Source organism: Pyrenophora tritici-repentis, chromosome 4 (genome assembly GCF_003171515.1).
Source record: "Pyrenophora tritici-repentis strain M4 chromosome 4, whole genome shotgun sequence".
Taxonomy (NCBI): domain Eukaryota; kingdom Fungi; phylum Ascomycota; class Dothideomycetes; order Pleosporales; family Pleosporaceae; genus Pyrenophora; species Pyrenophora tritici-repentis.
In genome coordinates, this window is record NC_089393.1 from 1,193,064 (window position 1) to 1,208,516 (window position 15,453).

At 49.7% G+C, this 15,453-nt stretch overlaps 7 protein-coding genes across 7 annotated transcripts; 1 reads left to right on the forward strand and 6 right to left on the reverse strand.

Annotated features, from left to right (window-relative positions):
• Window positions 1-859: 859 nt before the first annotated feature.
• On the reverse strand, window positions 860-1,584 carry PtrM4_092250 (uncharacterized protein; the record flags this gene model as incomplete). The annotated part of the gene is made up of 2 exons (XM_001934349.1): window positions 860-1,458; window positions 1,515-1,584. 2 exons carry the CDS (start codon window positions 1,582-1,584, stop codon window positions 860-862), a joined length of 669 nt encoding a protein of 222 aa, XP_001934384.1.
• A 1,174-nt stretch (window positions 1,585-2,758) lies between these two features.
• On the forward strand, window positions 2,759-3,934 carry PtrM4_092260 (Drf-FH1 multi-domain protein; the record flags this gene model as incomplete). The annotated part of the gene is made up of 2 exons (XM_001934348.2): window positions 2,759-2,907; window positions 2,956-3,934. 2 exons carry the CDS (start codon window positions 2,759-2,761, stop codon window positions 3,932-3,934), a joined length of 1,128 nt encoding a protein of 375 aa, XP_001934383.2.
• Window positions 3,935-7,004: 3,070 nt separating this feature from the next.
• On the reverse strand, window positions 7,005-8,689 carry PtrM4_092270 (PutA, NAD-dependent aldehyde dehydrogenase; the record flags this gene model as incomplete). The annotated part of the gene is made up of 6 exons (XM_066106997.1): window positions 7,005-7,216; window positions 7,271-7,683; window positions 7,731-8,075; window positions 8,122-8,239; window positions 8,295-8,610; window positions 8,657-8,689. 6 exons carry the CDS (start codon window positions 8,687-8,689, stop codon window positions 7,005-7,007), a joined length of 1,437 nt encoding a protein of 478 aa, XP_065962665.1.
• Window positions 8,690-9,471: 782 nt separating this feature from the next.
• PtrM4_092280 (uncharacterized protein) lies at window positions 9,472-9,790 on the reverse strand (the record flags this gene model as incomplete). Its single annotated transcript, XM_066106998.1, has 2 exons — window positions 9,472-9,478; window positions 9,540-9,790. 2 exons carry the CDS (start codon window positions 9,788-9,790, stop codon window positions 9,472-9,474), a joined length of 258 nt encoding a protein of 85 aa, XP_065962666.1.
• A 434-nt stretch (window positions 9,791-10,224) lies between these two features.
• On the reverse strand, window positions 10,225-10,812 carry PtrM4_092290 (uncharacterized protein; the record flags this gene model as incomplete). Its single annotated transcript, XM_001934346.1, has 1 exon — window positions 10,225-10,812. The coding sequence occupies one exon, from the start codon at window positions 10,810-10,812 to the stop codon at window positions 10,225-10,227; it is 588 nt and encodes a 195-aa protein (XP_001934381.1).
• Window positions 10,813-12,615: 1,803 nt separating this feature from the next.
• PtrM4_092300 (PAT1 multi-domain protein) lies at window positions 12,616-13,143 on the reverse strand (the record flags this gene model as incomplete). Its single annotated transcript, XM_001934345.1, has 1 exon — window positions 12,616-13,143. One exon carries the CDS (start codon window positions 13,141-13,143, stop codon window positions 12,616-12,618), a length of 528 nt encoding a protein of 175 aa, XP_001934380.1.
• A 1,456-nt stretch (window positions 13,144-14,599) lies between these two features.
• Window positions 14,600-15,211, reverse strand: PtrM4_092310 (uncharacterized protein; the record flags this gene model as incomplete). The annotated part of the gene is made up of 1 exon (XM_001934343.2): window positions 14,600-15,211. One exon carries the CDS (start codon window positions 15,209-15,211, stop codon window positions 14,600-14,602), a length of 612 nt encoding a protein of 203 aa, XP_001934378.2.
• Window positions 15,212-15,453: the final 242 nt, after the last annotated feature.

Sequence of the window (15,453 nt, forward strand, 5' to 3'; positions counted from 1 at the left end):
GCTGAGGTCGCGACTCGCGAGGGTGGCAATCTGACTAGAGTGGCTGGTAAGTAGATTATGCAGCTGCCTTCACGGTATGTAGGCTAGATTGAGTGTCAATAAGTTTACCAACAGCACGCAGTGCGTTGAGTGTTATACTGGCACCTGCGCCCTATTGTCATGGGCCGAGCTTGGCAGTTGGGGGTCGCCCAATCTAAGTAACTTAGTATTCCCGGTTTGTTTTCCGTTTACACACGTCCCAGCCAACGGGTGCGCATCAATAATGCTATTCTACTGTCTTCATCTCCAGAAAAAAACAAAACGGAACATAACACGTTGTTCCATTCGAGGAGACCAATGGACGCATTCACTACTTTGCACATCAGAAAAATCTCGCAGTCCCCGTGAACCTCGTCATCTTTTGTCCATGCTAGAGAAACATCTGTAGCACGTACAAAAATCACATCGTACGTGCTAGGATCCAGTACGATCGTATATGAGAGGGAAGCCAAGGGACTCTGGATGGTGAAGCCGATCGCAAAATATCCCGCCGAGCGAATGTTGGGAGGAAAGACGGGCGAGGCAGAAGAGATGTAGGCCGAATTGCGACTGTCACCACACAACAGTAACATGAACAGCATTAGCATGGTTGTTGCGAAGAAGAGTTCCAGCCGAATGACTTGCGAGAAATTGCTTCTGGTCACCTTGAAGTTTTAGACAAGCAACAGTTTGGCGTGGACGATACCACAAGTTTTTTTTTGGATTTGCTATCTATTTATTGATTGGAAGAACCCTTTGCGTACAGACTGACTGGCACATATACCAAGGTCCCGCCACGTATATGACACTATGACACTCTCGTAGCTCCACGTTGTCCTATCTAAGCAACTATACCTATGGCAAGAGCTGCAAAGATCCAAATCAGAGGTGTGGTCTGGAGTAACTCGCTGTGGTTTTCATCTTCCTTATCGTGATCCATGTTCAAGGTAATGTTCCTAACCGGCCTCTTAGGCCTCCGGGTCTTGCGCGATCTTTCCATCAAAGTCCTTGTAGGAATCTCCCTTGCCAATAGTCCTGAGGCCTTGTGGTCTGATGCTTTGTACACGTTGCTTGCGACGGTATGTTGGCTAGCGAACGACCCCCCAAGCAGCATTGCCTTATCCTGAGGTTGGCCATCCGTTGTGTTGAGAAGAAGCTGTGTGGAGCCATTCAGTAGAGCAAGATTGCCGGTTGGCAACTCGGCAGCGGAAGCTACCTTGGAGGCGGGCTTGGTCGGGTCTACAAGCTCGTAGACCATCTTGCCAGCGAGCATGGTCTGCTGAGAGGAGGATATCAGACCCGGCTGCATAACGCAAACAGTCGTTGACGATGGGTTGCATGTGCCGTTTCGAGAGCCTTCCCCAGATATAACAAGTGTGTAGGAGCCGGGAAGCATCTTCTCAGTTCCAACTCTCACAGCCAAACCGGAACCTGCGGCGGCTAGAATTCTACATGTTAGGATCGTTGTTCCATGTACCGCTTAGATGGCAACTTACGCTCTGCAAGAACACCAGCAGCACCGCCACTGGCAGCTGCGGTGTTGAATTCCACCGCAAGACTGTCCATGGCTTGTACAGACTGTAAAAGGCCAGCCAACAGAAGTGTACGGGAAGAGAACTGCATCTTAGCAACCAGGCTTGAGAAGAGATGTATAAGAAGAAAAAGAAGAAGAAGAAGAAGTGGAGAAGGTTGTGGGGGAGAAGGTCGATGGGAAATGAATAGAAAACAAAAGAGGGACAGCGAAGCCAACTATATAAGATTTCCAGTAGAGACCTACGGTGTTCTCGCATCGCTATTCTATAGCCATTGCTTCGTAACCGCATATCGTACGCGTACCAGCCGTAAAGCCCAGTATGAAATAAAGACAATAAGTTTAACGCTAATGTTTCCCCAAGTCGCCGTTGCATAGACCGATCTTTTCAGATGTTGATTAAACAACGTCGCGGGGATAGACAAACATCAATGCAAAAATAGGACATGCCATATGCGAACCATGGGTTTGTATGGGTTATACCAGATTTACTAAGTTAAACCAGCTTGCCAAGGCACGTGTAGTGGAAACACGCACAGACTGTTTGGGGTTAGAGTATAGTGCCGAGGCCTAAATGCGGTGCGCGCACGGGCTTTGAAAAGGCTTCGAAACTCTTGACAGCCTTGACAGCTGTGTCTTGGCGACCGAACCGTTCATGCCTGCACTTGTTTAGTATGACTGTCCACTAGCGCGCGCGTGTCAAAGTATGACCGCTTCATGCCGGCCACGTCGCGCACTGGGGTCGCTAGACAAGCAACGTTCGTGCTCAGGCAATGCAGTACACACGCCGTTGTCATCGATCTGGTGACGTCCCCGCCAAGCGCTAACCCCACGAATTTGGCAAAGAGCCTCCTCCATCATGCAGTAGTTCTCGCTGACGCTGGGACATGTGGGAGAATCGGTGTTTATGCTCTGCGCTTGGTAGCTATCTCGTCGAAACAATGCTAGGTACTTGGCAAGCGGATGCCTTATTCTCGTCCTTGTAGGAAGCACTTCCAACTGATATAAAGATGAGCATCCACACGACAGTTGGAAATCATCACACAGCATCACTCATCTCATCACCACTTACATTCTATCACGGTCTCACAGGTTGACGATCCGATACTTTCTTCACTTCAACTTTCCATCTTCATTCACATCTTTCACCAAACTTCACTCCCACTTCACTTTACCCCACCCCACTTCAACACCCTCAACACCTTCAACATGCACGCTTCCACCATCGCAGCTATCTTGGCATTCACTGCTGGCATGAGTGTCAACGCCGCGCCGGTCGTCGGTCCCCAAGTCATTTCCAACACCCAGCCCACTGAGCTTCATACGATCCTTGGCCATGCTGAAGCTGACCACAAAGTGTAAGTTTTCCTAGAGAATGATATGGAACAGTATGCTAACAGTAACAGGAGCGAGCTCGCCATCGACGAAGTTAACACCCAGCCGCTTACAACGAGGGACCCCGAGGCTCGCATTGGCAAGGGAGGAGCTGCTAAGGGTATCGCTGGTGGCATTGGTGCCATCGCTGATGGCCTCACTATCAGTTCAATCATTGGAGGACAGCAACAGCAAAAGAGAGACGCCCGCATCGGAAAGAGTGGTGCTGCCAAGGGTGTTGGTGGCGGTCTCGGTGCCCTCGCTGATGTAGTCACCATTGGCGGACTTATTGGAGGTCAGCAGCAGCAAAAGAGAGACGCCCGCATCGGAAAGAGTGGTGCTGCCAAGGGTGTTGGTGGCGGTCTCGGTGCCCTCGCTGATGTAGTCACCATTGGCGGACTTATTGGAGGTCAGCAGCAGCAAAAGAGAGACGCCCGCATCGGAAAGAGTGGTGCTGCCAAGGGTGTTGGTGGCGGTCTCGGTGCCCTCGCTGATGTAGTCACCATTGGCGGACTTATTGGAGGTCAGCAGCAGCAAAAGAGAGACGCCCGCATCGGAAAGAGTGGTGCTGCCAAGGGTGTCGGTGGCGGTCTCGGTGCCCTCGCTGATATAGTCACCATTGGCGGACTTATTGGAGGTCAGCAACAGCAGAAGAGAGACGCCCGCATCGGAAAGAGTGGTGCTGCTAAGGGTGTTGGTGGCGGTCTCGGTGCCCTCGCTGATGTAGTCACCATTGGCGGACTTATTGGAGGTCAGCAACAGCAAAAGAGGGAAGCACGTGTAGCTAAGAACTTCGGCAACGCAGCAAAGGGCATCGGTGGTGGTGTCGGTGCCATCGCTGATGTAGTCACCATTGGCGGACTCATTGGAGGTCAGCAAAAGAGAGACGGCGAGGTAGCTCAGCCAGTAGCGAGGGGAGAGCGCAAGGTGATCGGAAAAGCCCCAGAGGTCGAGGTCGGATGTATCTCTAGCGAGTTGGGATGCACCCACCGGATCATCGGCGCTCAGTAAGAAGTGTTTTGCTTAGAGAACTAGAGGATAGATTATATGATAGACGACTCAATTGATTTGAGAATACAAAACCCAGCAGCACAAAAGTGACTCGTGAAAACAACTTTGGAAACTATGTCAAACAGGAATCTCTACTTGTGAAAAGACTTACCATTGAGACCTTTCAACCAACGCAGCAGCACTCCTGAAATCGTTTATCAGAGTTTGATTTGCAGCTAATCATATAAGGTTTGTGAATTTCAAAACGCATCATCACGTTCGAAGCTGCAAGCTAAGCAATGGGCGCTTATCTCGTCATCGAAGACGTCTCTGAAATGTTAGTGAGTATTGCCGCTTCAGCAGTGAGGTTGGTTGAGGCGTTCAATCTTGGATCAGGGTCGACTTGTAGCTGTAATCTTTTATATTTATTTTTCGTTTAAGAGCGGAAGTTTTGGGTCGCCTGTGGGAGAGTACCATGATACTCGAAGGCACAATGAGAAATGAGGAGTCATCGAAGAGTATATCTTCAACTGAGGGCAGTTGCCGCGCTTCAGCAGTGACATTACTTGCATAGACGTTGTTTACTACTTTACATCATACAGAGCCATTGCGATGTTGCCCTTCTTCAAGGGGTCTGATACTTATATGATGATACCTACATATTCTTCACGCTACCTGTTCGTATCAGAAAGGGTGGCTAATGCTACGTGGCACCGGGCACAGCCCCTCTCCAAAATCCCAGCATCCATATCATCGCAACATGAACGATAGCATAGCTTACTTCAATCAGCTATAAACGCCCATGTTAACGTTCTCCAGACTTGGCGGCTAGGAATTGGGACTCTTCAACGCAATGCATGGCTGAGGCAACCCTAGGGCATTTGAGACCGATGGTTACGTCATTGCAGTTTCACGAAACATGGAGAAGATAAGAGTGATCATGGAGAGGAAGGAAGTCAATAGACATTAACAATAGCATGATTATCATGAGACTCATCAATCAGTTCATGGTCGAATGAAGGTATCCTCCACGTCGAAGCCATGCGCGAACGCACCATTCAGTATGTTATGGGCATGATTAGCATCACCTTCATATCGTTGAAATCAATACCGACTTTACGTTGCTAAGCCTAGCACCGCCTTCATGTCATCAACATCAATGCCGCCTTCACGTCGTCAACGAACGCATCCTTCATGCTATCAACATCAACACCACCTCCTTCATTTCATCAGCATCTAACACCCTCTTCGCGTCTTCAACATTAACATCGCCATCACTTCACCAACGAACGCCTCCTTCACGTCACAAACACGAACGCTTCCTTCACTTCGTCAACATCAACATCGCTTTCACGTTACCGATATCATGGCTAGCTATGAACACCATTGTGAACCATAACTAGATTGACTAGAATACCAAACCAAAGCATATTATGATAAGTTCAAAGACCAAGAACCCACAGAGTGATTGCCATATAAAGTCATGCAAGACGACCTTACCTAGACTCCGCAACAATCAATTCAATCCGGTCACTCTCCTAGACCCACTTACCTATCTAGGTAGGGCTTAAACTCCTATAGGTAACTACTAGGCTTAAAGCGGCAATCAATCAATCCAATCTGAACCTTCTAGGACCCACTTAATTGATTGTTGCGGACTGTGACCTTACCCCACACGAAGCTTCAAAAAATCACCCAAACTTTTACCTGCTCAAAGCCTTATGGAGCCTTTACCATGCTTCCCTTGGCGGCTATATCCCTGGCCAGAAACATACCGACCCATGCCATCGATAACCGCAGTCATTGCTCTCGATAAACCATGAAAATATCGAACTGCTCAAAGCACAAGAGTCCAGACTTTTACCACACCACGTCACCCTGAATAAGCTTGGTCTCAGGCCTACTTCTCCCTCGAGGCAGCTTTCCTAACCACAGATTTCTTCACGCTTAGAGTAAATGAAAATAAATAGTAGAACTGAAAAGCAGATATGTGTTCACCAAATCAAACTCGTCTTCGTGAAGTCCATGCGAGGGCTTGCCATGAGCCTGCACCCAACGAACCCATGCTTCCCTGGCGGAACGATCCTATCTCTGCTCAGAAATTGATCGGCGCATGTTCGTGATGAGATCGAATGGCGGTGTTTGCTTTGACCCGACTTCTTCTTGCAGCAATGCTGCTATGTAATGAAGCTGAGGATCGCCCAAGTATTTGTCGGGGTCTGTTCAAACCATAGAGAGCTCTTTCAAATCGACAGGTCGGGGTTCTTCGGGCTGACTTGTCTTCGCTGACTGTTGCTGGGCTTCCGGTATCTCCTCGTTGCTGATTTTTGCCTTCGTCGATGGTCCAAACTTCTTCATCCATAACTCTAGGGCCTCGTCTTTTCATCTCTCAACCCCCCTCAACTCGTCAATCAAGGTATCTTTGTCAATATCGCCTCTAATGTCGGCTAGCCTGTAGGAGATCCCTTCGTGCGTCGGATGGGAGAAGAGATAGCATCGGTGATATTCTCCTTCAGTTTTATGTATTGTGGTGTAGTAGCTTGTCACGTGTTCGGCGTTAGGTAATCGGCGCTAGGGTTGAGTATTTTAGGGCGACTCCGCGAGGAGAAGCTCGATATCATCGGATCAGTTATCGTACACGATTCTTAATACTACCGTTTATTGTTCGGATACCTTCTTGTTCTCTACTCTCTACCGATTGCGGGTCGGCAGCCTCTCTTCTGACTATTGAGGCTATCCCTCTACCACAGTATGTAGGTCCCCCATACAGCCCATACCTCTTGTATGGGTCTCTCGATTCTCTTGGTGGCGTAAGAGATTCGCATTCGCTTACTCTTCTCTGAGAAGGCCAGTGTCGGCTTGATGGGGTCGCTCATGGCTCAAGGCTTCGTTAGTGTTGTTGTCGCTTGATGAGTCGGTATCTGGAAAATAATATTGTGGGATAGAGGTGGAAGAGAGAGAAGAGGTATAATTAGAGCAATTTATAGCCCTGTCCTAACATGTCCAGAGGTAGGAGATCAGACTGCACACTAAAGGTGTATTTTAACACTTTTTTGTAACCACACGATTCTCGGATATCGGTAAACTAGTTTTACAGTTTAATCCTGATCGACTTTGACTGCATATACGCCAACAAGCCCTCTTTACCCAACTCTCGACCCATTCCGCTCTGCTTGTAGCCGCCAAAAGGCATGATGTTGTCTGGTGCATATCCAGAGTTGATACCAATCGTGCCAGCCTTGATCTTGGAAGAGACGCGAAGCGCGCGCGCGAGGTTCTCCGTGTATATGGCTGCTGACAGGCCTGGTAAAAGAATTAGTATGTGTCACCACACCAGCGTTGAAGGTGTCAACTCACCGTAACTTGTATCGTTCGCCAGCTTGATAGCCTCCTCTTCCGCTTCAAATGTCAATACAGATAGCACTGGGCCGAATATTTCTTCCCTGTAGATCGTGCTGTCTTTGCCAGGGTTCAGGAATATCGTTGGAGTGACGAAGGCACCCTTGTCTCCTTTCCGTTCACCGCCAACCAGCAGCTTCGCTTCCGACTTGCCCGTTTCGATGTAACCGAGAACGCGCTCGAGTTGCTTCGTATCCGCTAGTGGGCCAAGTCTCGTATTGGCGTCGCTGGGGTCGCCCATCATACCAGCGGCACCCTCAAAGTGCGCTTTTAGGGTTGCTATGAACTTGTCGGCGATGTTAGACTGTACGAATAGGCGAGAGGTCGCAATGCAAGCTTGTCCGGAGTTGAAGAGGAAGCCTTGTGAGTTTCTAGAGGAATGTCAGCTGCGTTAGCTATGCGAAAAAAGAACACTTACGCTGCAATAGCAGCATCGAAATCTGCGTCATCAAACACTAGAGATGGGGATTTCCCCCCAAGCTCCAGCGTCACTCGCTTCATATTACTCTTGTTTGCTGCATCGACGACCTTTCTTCCTGAAAGACCAGATCCAGTAAAGCTGATCTTGTCGATGTCCATGTGTGCAGCCATCAAAGCTCCGGTTTTTCCCGCGCCAGTGATAATGTTGACGACTCCAGGAGGGAATCCAGCTTCTTTGAAAAGGCGCGCGATGATCAAGATGCTGAATGGAGATTTCTCGGATCCTTTGAAGACAAAGGTGTTGCCAGCTGCCAGAGCAGGTGCCATCTTCCATGCCATGGTCCTGGGTTTGTTAGTATCTCCTCTCAGACTTTTGCTGTACAACATACATGATAGAGACATTCCAGGGACCAATGCCCGCACAAACGCCGTAGGGCTCGTATTGAGTTATCCTGAAAGCGCCATCTTCTAAGGGATAGGTCTGTCCTTCGATCTTGTCCGCCCAACCTACGCAGATTCACGAGATTAGTAAAGTCGCGCCTCTGTCTCGCAGTTCACATACCAGCGTAGTATCTCCATGTTGTTGCAACCATAGGTACTATCCAGCCGCCCATGATAGACGTGGGCTGGCCCATTGCAGTGACTTCGGCTTTGGTGATCTCGGCATCATTTGCTTCGATGAGATCCGCAAGCTTGAGCATTACTTTGGCGCGCTGGGCCCCGTTGAACTTGCTCCACGGTCCATTTTCGTAAGCTTCGCGGGCGGCAGCGACGGCGGCATCAACTTCGGCAGCATCGGCCAGGTTGATCTCACCCACTATCTCGTCGTTTGCGGGGTTGTAGACTGTGTAATTTTCAGAAGAGGAGCCTTCAATAAGCTGTAAAGGTTAGCCTTGCTACTGAGCAGAGATGGCCACGTCTTGCCTCCTCGTTGATAAGATGGAAGTACTTCGACATTGCCGATTGAGTGGAGTGCAGGGTAGTATTCAAATACAGGAAGAAGCGAAGATGTCTGCGATATACCGAACGTCTCAGTCTGCATTATATAGTGAAACTTGTTGCCCCTCCATGCTGTCGTCAGATGCTTTCGCCGCTTCGCATCTCCTACAATCAGCATCGCTTCAGTGATCACTCATCCTTCAACCCCGCTTCCTTTAACGGTTACATCCGTGAAGATTACCCATTATGTGTTACTCGAGGTTCGCCTGTGTGTTAGCGCTTATTGGCATGCATGCGGCGTAGTGAGATCGCCCCTCAGCACAGCTTGATGAACAGTAACTAATCTAACAGAGAAGGACGGTTTGTCGCGTTCCGCGGATGTCAGAAGCTACTCAGCGTTTGGCGGCTGGTTTAAATAGGCAGAGGCAAAAGTGAAAATGCTCGGTAGAGCTCTCGTTAAAATCATGTACCTAGCTGACTTGAGTAAAACAATGCCATCCATCAGGTGTCAAAGAGTATGGATCTATCCAAGAATCATGTGAATATGTATGATGATGCACGAATTTGTAATTACCGCTGCGAGTTTCCGGAAAGAGAAAGAGCCCTGGTTGCACAAGCCAATGACTAAGCTTGCCCCACTTGCTGCATGCGTATGTTGGAGTTCCAATGCCATGTGCGTAGTATTGCTTTGTATGTGGGAATGCAATCATTCCTTCAAACTTGATCAACTCACAACTTCCGATAGCCGCTTCTCAAGATCTCGAAAGCAAGACATGCAAGGCCATGAAGAAACCCAGGTCTTAACCACTACCTTGTCCCCAATCCAGATCCATTCGTAGCACCTACACATTACTCGTATCCGCCTTACCGCTCCTCCGCCATCTCCCTCCCAGTCTCCGTCTTCATCATACGCGGATAATGTGCGAAGCGCTCCTCAACAGGTCTAATCCAGTTTCCAATCAACTCGTCACTACGAACATTATTGCCGTCGCCGTATGGAGGGAAACGGCTCACACCAACCGCGCCAAGTCCCTCCAGCCGAACCGCGTCTTGAAAGATGCAAAATGCGTGATTTTCATCCGCGAAAGCCTTGACGCCTTCTTCATCTGCGATTTCCATGGTGTATGGGACCTTTGCGATTAGCTGAGCGGCCTGGTAGCGGATGGCTGCTGGACAGCCGATGTGACGGTTAAGATGACTTCTATTCAAGCGAGTAGAAGGTTAGCTTTTTGCTCCGCAACAGTTATGAGCCCGGGATCGCTTGATCCTGCCCCAGTAACACCTTGGTGGTTTACTGGTAGGGTGGGTGACCGCATGCGAGCTGTGCACACCACAATTAGCCAAGAACACTGCGCATGACAGCTGCAAAGCTGGGAGCCAGCTGTTAGGGCCACGGACGTAGAATACCAGATGCTCGGAGCAGAATATACAGGGCATGTTGCACTGCGGTCAACATGTATGAAAACCTTGAAAAGCTACCAGCTCTGCGCTATTGCTACGATCTGGGGGGGTGTGTGACGGTTAAGATGACTTCTATTCAAGCGAGTAGAAGGTTAGCCTTTTGCTCCGCAACAGCCGAGCGGTTCGAGGAAGGCGTCGATGATGTCGATTTGCGACCATGTTTCTCCTGCGTCTTGGTATATGTCATTGCTAACGTCGTGTATCATGCATGCGACCCAGATAGATAAAGGGTCGATGCTACGTGCCCATTCGTTGCATTCACTCTCTTTGTGGAGAATTGTAGCGGCGTTGGAGACGATGCGGCAGACGTGCTGGTAGTCGTGCGATGGATTCATCGTCTCTCCAAACCTGCGTATAGAGATGTTGATGGCCGCGAACCATTGACGGTGCTCTGGCTCGATGGCTAACTTGTCCATGTCAAATAGTGAATAGTCATTCTTGACAGCTTCGGTCTCGAGCGTGACAGGTCTTGATGTTGGAAGTGCGGGAAGAGCCTTGTCCAATAGGCTCATATTCACTTTCGCTGGAGTCGATGTGTTCGTGGTAGTGGGAGAGGTGTTTGCATTTCGAACTGGTGTAGCGGGTGCATCCATTGGAGGGGGTGGAGGAGATCCGATCGCGGCCTGGCTCTTCGACAGACCACGAAAGCGGTGCGAGATCGCATTGACAAGGTCCTTCATGGTGAAACTGCAGAGTATGATTCGACTAGTATCTAGAGTAGCTGGTGAAGATCAATGGTAGATCTGTCGAACGTATCGCCAAGGGTAGAAGTGGACACAAGGAAAGAAGCGTCAAGGGATAAATTGCCAGCTTGAGTATGACATCCCGTTAGCCTGCGAGATTAATGCGCTCTTTGAACATAGGTGAGTGCGCCCTTCACCCAGGCTTGGCACAAGGTTTGCACATGCGCCGCCAAGGTGAGCCCTCCCTCTACTCCACGACCCTGCAGTAGTCCGAATAATCATGCTTCTCTTCTGATTTCTGCTCATCAATTGTTTCAATTCCGTAAGCCCTCAAGATCCACTCCCACAGAAGCGCGTTTCCGAGTCGAACAGGTCTTAGCAGAATCCAACTGATGAACACGGACCATACCGTAGTCAAATCGTAAAGGACTTCTATGCTTAACAGTGCTTCCAACCAACTGAGACGAAGGCGTTTGGGTTGGGCCACGAGATGTATGAGCATGTTCATGGAGTAGTATGTTACCAGGGATCCGCCCCCAGATACAACGTCTTCTAGTATTGCTCTCCAACTGTGACGCAGGAACCTAAGAAAAGCTTTTGTAGACAATTCACGATTTGCCTTCAGCTGTACGGGCATCGTCTCCAACCGAGCTCTGTAATGCGAGGCGAAGATGATATGCCATGTCTCTGGATACCTGGCCTGTGGATCCTTGATATCGAATCTCAGCCGAATCCATTCAAGATGCGATATGACAAAGAAAATGAGACAGAAATGTAGTGCTAACGGGTAGAGCTCGGTCATCTCGGCGGGGTGTTCTAAGAGGTATTCGGGCAGCCAGTGTGCTACGGGTCCTAGCAGTATGGACAATAGTGATAGGGCAAGCGCATATGACACTTGTACATTGTACTTGCGTCTAATGACGAATTGATAACCCACCCAGAGGATTGAAAGAATAAGGAACAAAAGAGGTCCCCCTTTGGTGTACATATGGTATGGCACAGCTGCGCCTGAATAAACGAGGTACGACACATAGCGATATGGTGAGATGGGCTGGATTCTCGACGGTGTCCTGGAGGAGTCCTCCATCGTGTCGTTGTTTTTGAATGAGTGTGTGTATGTGTGTGTTGGGATGGAAAGAAAGAGTCTTGGGGAGAAGGAGAGAGACAGAGAGAAAAAGAAAAGAGAGAGGGGGGAAGAGAATATATGTGCGTCAACCCTATACACTGTCATTTTGGTAGCGACTCAAGTAACCATGATAAAGCTGACGCACCGACCCGCCCAGAACTACCACATCATAATGACTGCGAATGATTACAGCGACTCCCTGGATTCTGAAACACAAGACCAGTCACAATCCACATATCGTCGCTTCCGCATACAGGTTTGGTAGCGACCCACCGTGCCCAAGAAATAGCGAAAGACGTGAGATCTCACGAATGGGATGTGGTATCTTTGTGTCGTACCATGGAACAAGTCCATGCGCCGAGTGAACAGACATGGCTTCCGAGGATATGATAACCTGAAAAAAAGTGTCGTATCCTAACGCTGTTGCTCCGGGCTAGTACAGCCATGATCAGACGATACTGTCTTGCCGGATCTCGAACATGCCCTTCTGAGCATACTCTTTACTCCTTTCATGCGTAACTTATACCGCTGGTCCTCGCCTGACTTTGCGAGAAGGCGTTGCAGACAGGAGTCTCGCAGCTGGTCCCTGGAGCCGCAACGGCCCACCTCTTGGAGCGCAGCCTGGTATACTCATAATGTGTGTAATAGATCCTAAACCCCAACGCTCCCCATCCTCAACCACCCACCTTAGCCACATCCCCACCCTTCTCCAGCGCATCCTCTTCAACATTTCCCTCAACTTTCTCCACATCCCCTCCATCCGAATCCCCTCCTTCTGCATCTTCACCGTCCTCTCCCTCAACCCCAGCCTTCCCCTCCTCCAACGCCCTATACTTCCTTCTTGCCTTCTTGGCCTTACTAGCCTTCTTCTTACTCTTCTCCCTAGCCTTCACCCTCGTCCTCGCCTCATCCCCCAACTGCAACTCCTCAATGCGATCCTGCAGTATACGCCGCGCCATCTTGCGGTTAATCTCCCGCGACCGCGTATCCTGGTACTTGACTACGATGCCTGTGGGGATGTGCTTGAGCTGCACGGCTGACGATGTTTTATTGATCTTTTGACCCCCGGGCCCGGAGCCTTTGAGGAAGTTTTCTATGAGGTCTGAGTCGGGGAGGGGCACGCGGGGCGGGAGGGATTTGGAGAGGAGGGGGTGGGATGTGTGTAGCGGGCGGTGGAGGGGAAGGCGGGCGAAGATGCGCATGGTAGTCGTGGAGGTAGTTTCAAGGCGGGAGGTGAAGTGATGGGTGCATCGTGATAGCATTGACGCGGAGGAGCGGGTTGTCGTCGTCGTTGTGATAGCTTTCAAAGTTGCATCGTTGTTGGCAGATACGCGCACTTTCTCGAACAAACTACTCGGGAGCAATCCCCGTAACGTTGATCCCTGCTCCCAATCCACACCACAACCCCGTCCCTGAACCCTCAATCTCCCGCATCACCAACAACAGCAACCCGACAGCAACCCGCGCACCATTAGCCCACGCGACTGCGCCTCTTCGAACTACCGCAGCCCTATCCCTGCGCCGCAAAATACCACGCAATTCCCCAAATTAAACATACAATCAACGACTTTTACATGATCGACTCTACCGTCCTCGCAACCGTCATCCTCCTCTCCTCTGCATCCGCGCTCCTCCTCGCCGCCATGCTGTACCCGTCCGCCCTGCTACGCTGGTTCCAGCGTAAGCGCTATCAATACGAAGTCACCTTCTCCCTGTACATGTTGACATCTACGGAAAAGTTTATTTTCAGTACGTTTGCATCACAGCCTTTTCCTGCGCTTCCGCTATTCGCAGAGACAAGGCCCCCTTTCGCTTTTCGCACGCAATAAATGGCTAATGTGGTTGCAACAGATTCGGTGCTCTTCCTTCTTCTCTCCCTCCTTATTATCGCCGCGTCGTTGTATCTACCGGAACATCTTACTATTATCGCGAATCGCATGTTTTATTACTTGTCGGGGCATCAGGAGACGCTTGCGAGTGGGGCGCAGAAGATGGGACAGCCGCCGATGGCTGAGTCGGGTGTCCCTTCACATGCACCGTTGGGGGAATTATAAGGGCGCAGAGAATGTATAATGGGGATAATGGGTCTGTGGGTGTTCGGAAATTCGCCCATGGTTGGTCCTGGGTAGCATGTGAAAGCGGTGGGAGAGCCTGGTGGTTGGGGAGGTGGATTATGCTATCTCTTCAACCTGTTGTATATTCGGTGTTGTTATCAAGACTTGGTTCAATTGTATAGAAGGACGCTGGCGTTATTGGAGCGTATTTGCAAGCATCATCTTCAGCTCGGGGCCTTGTGCACAGCAGAGATACCATACTAATGTTAATGCCATGTTATCACATCCATTACCATGTTCAAGCTTGGGTAACGTATTCCTCGTGCATGACGACCAAAAATATAGCACATCCAGGGGCTAGCTGGTATATTGACTTCCACAATACATTACATCGATCAATTGGAGGTATATGAAAAACCAAAACGTCCTCAAGATCTGACTCAAGCCACCTAATGCTTGATTGATTGCGAGAAGGAGAACGTCCGCCAACTTAAGGATGATAGCCGCACCACCAGAAAATGCCATGTAGAAACGAGAGGCAAATGATTGGACATGTAAAACCAAGAAAAATGTAACGTAATAATCACAATCCACCCTATCTTTACTACCCGAAGAGAACCCGCACTGCATTGACCAACGCCGCAGTGCTATAGTCGTTGATGGTAACCAGAGTTGGAAAATCGTACGTGGCATTGGCGTAGGCTTGCGCAATAGCATCGTCGGCGACCAGAAGCAGAATGATTGGAATACCCACTGTTATGGCGTTTTTCTTAGTCTGTGTCGTTATATCTCGGGCGAACTTCAACTGTCGCTCAAATGCTTGAGTGTCGTGACTGAGAACGTTGGCAGTGGTACAGATGACAATGACGACCGCTCCGCATGCCCGAAGGAAGTCTCCATGCGTCTCAGTCATACCGTAGTCGAGACGGTACGGGACGTGCCGCACTTGACGTGGTAGTGCTCGACCTAAAGGCTCGAATGGGTCCATGTTCTTGGCCAATGTGGTAGAAGGTGAATGAGGTACGAATGGAGTGAATAATGTGATTATCTCGGCTTCATTGAGGCATCGTAGTCGTTGAAGGGTGTTCGTTGGGCAGCGCAAGAGTTTTGCATTACCGGAGGATGGGGCATTTTGGAGTTGTGCTGTCAATGCAGACTTGCTCGGTGCCTGTGGTGTCATATGGACGCGCTGGCTCTTCCGTCCGACCATTGTCATGTACTGGTCAACCCAAGTAAGATCTCGAACCAAGAAGTTAATAGGACGGGGGATCGCAAGTGCATCGATGACCAACGTCCAGCTTTTGATTTCTGCTTCGAATCGAATCTCGCTTCCAGCTCAGTCTGAGGCCTCGGGTCGAAAAATAAGATAGGATGCTACCCGTGAGACGGATGGAACCGTTACAGGCAACCGGGGTAGAGTAAGATGTTACTAGTGAGGTTTCTTGGATATCAAAATGG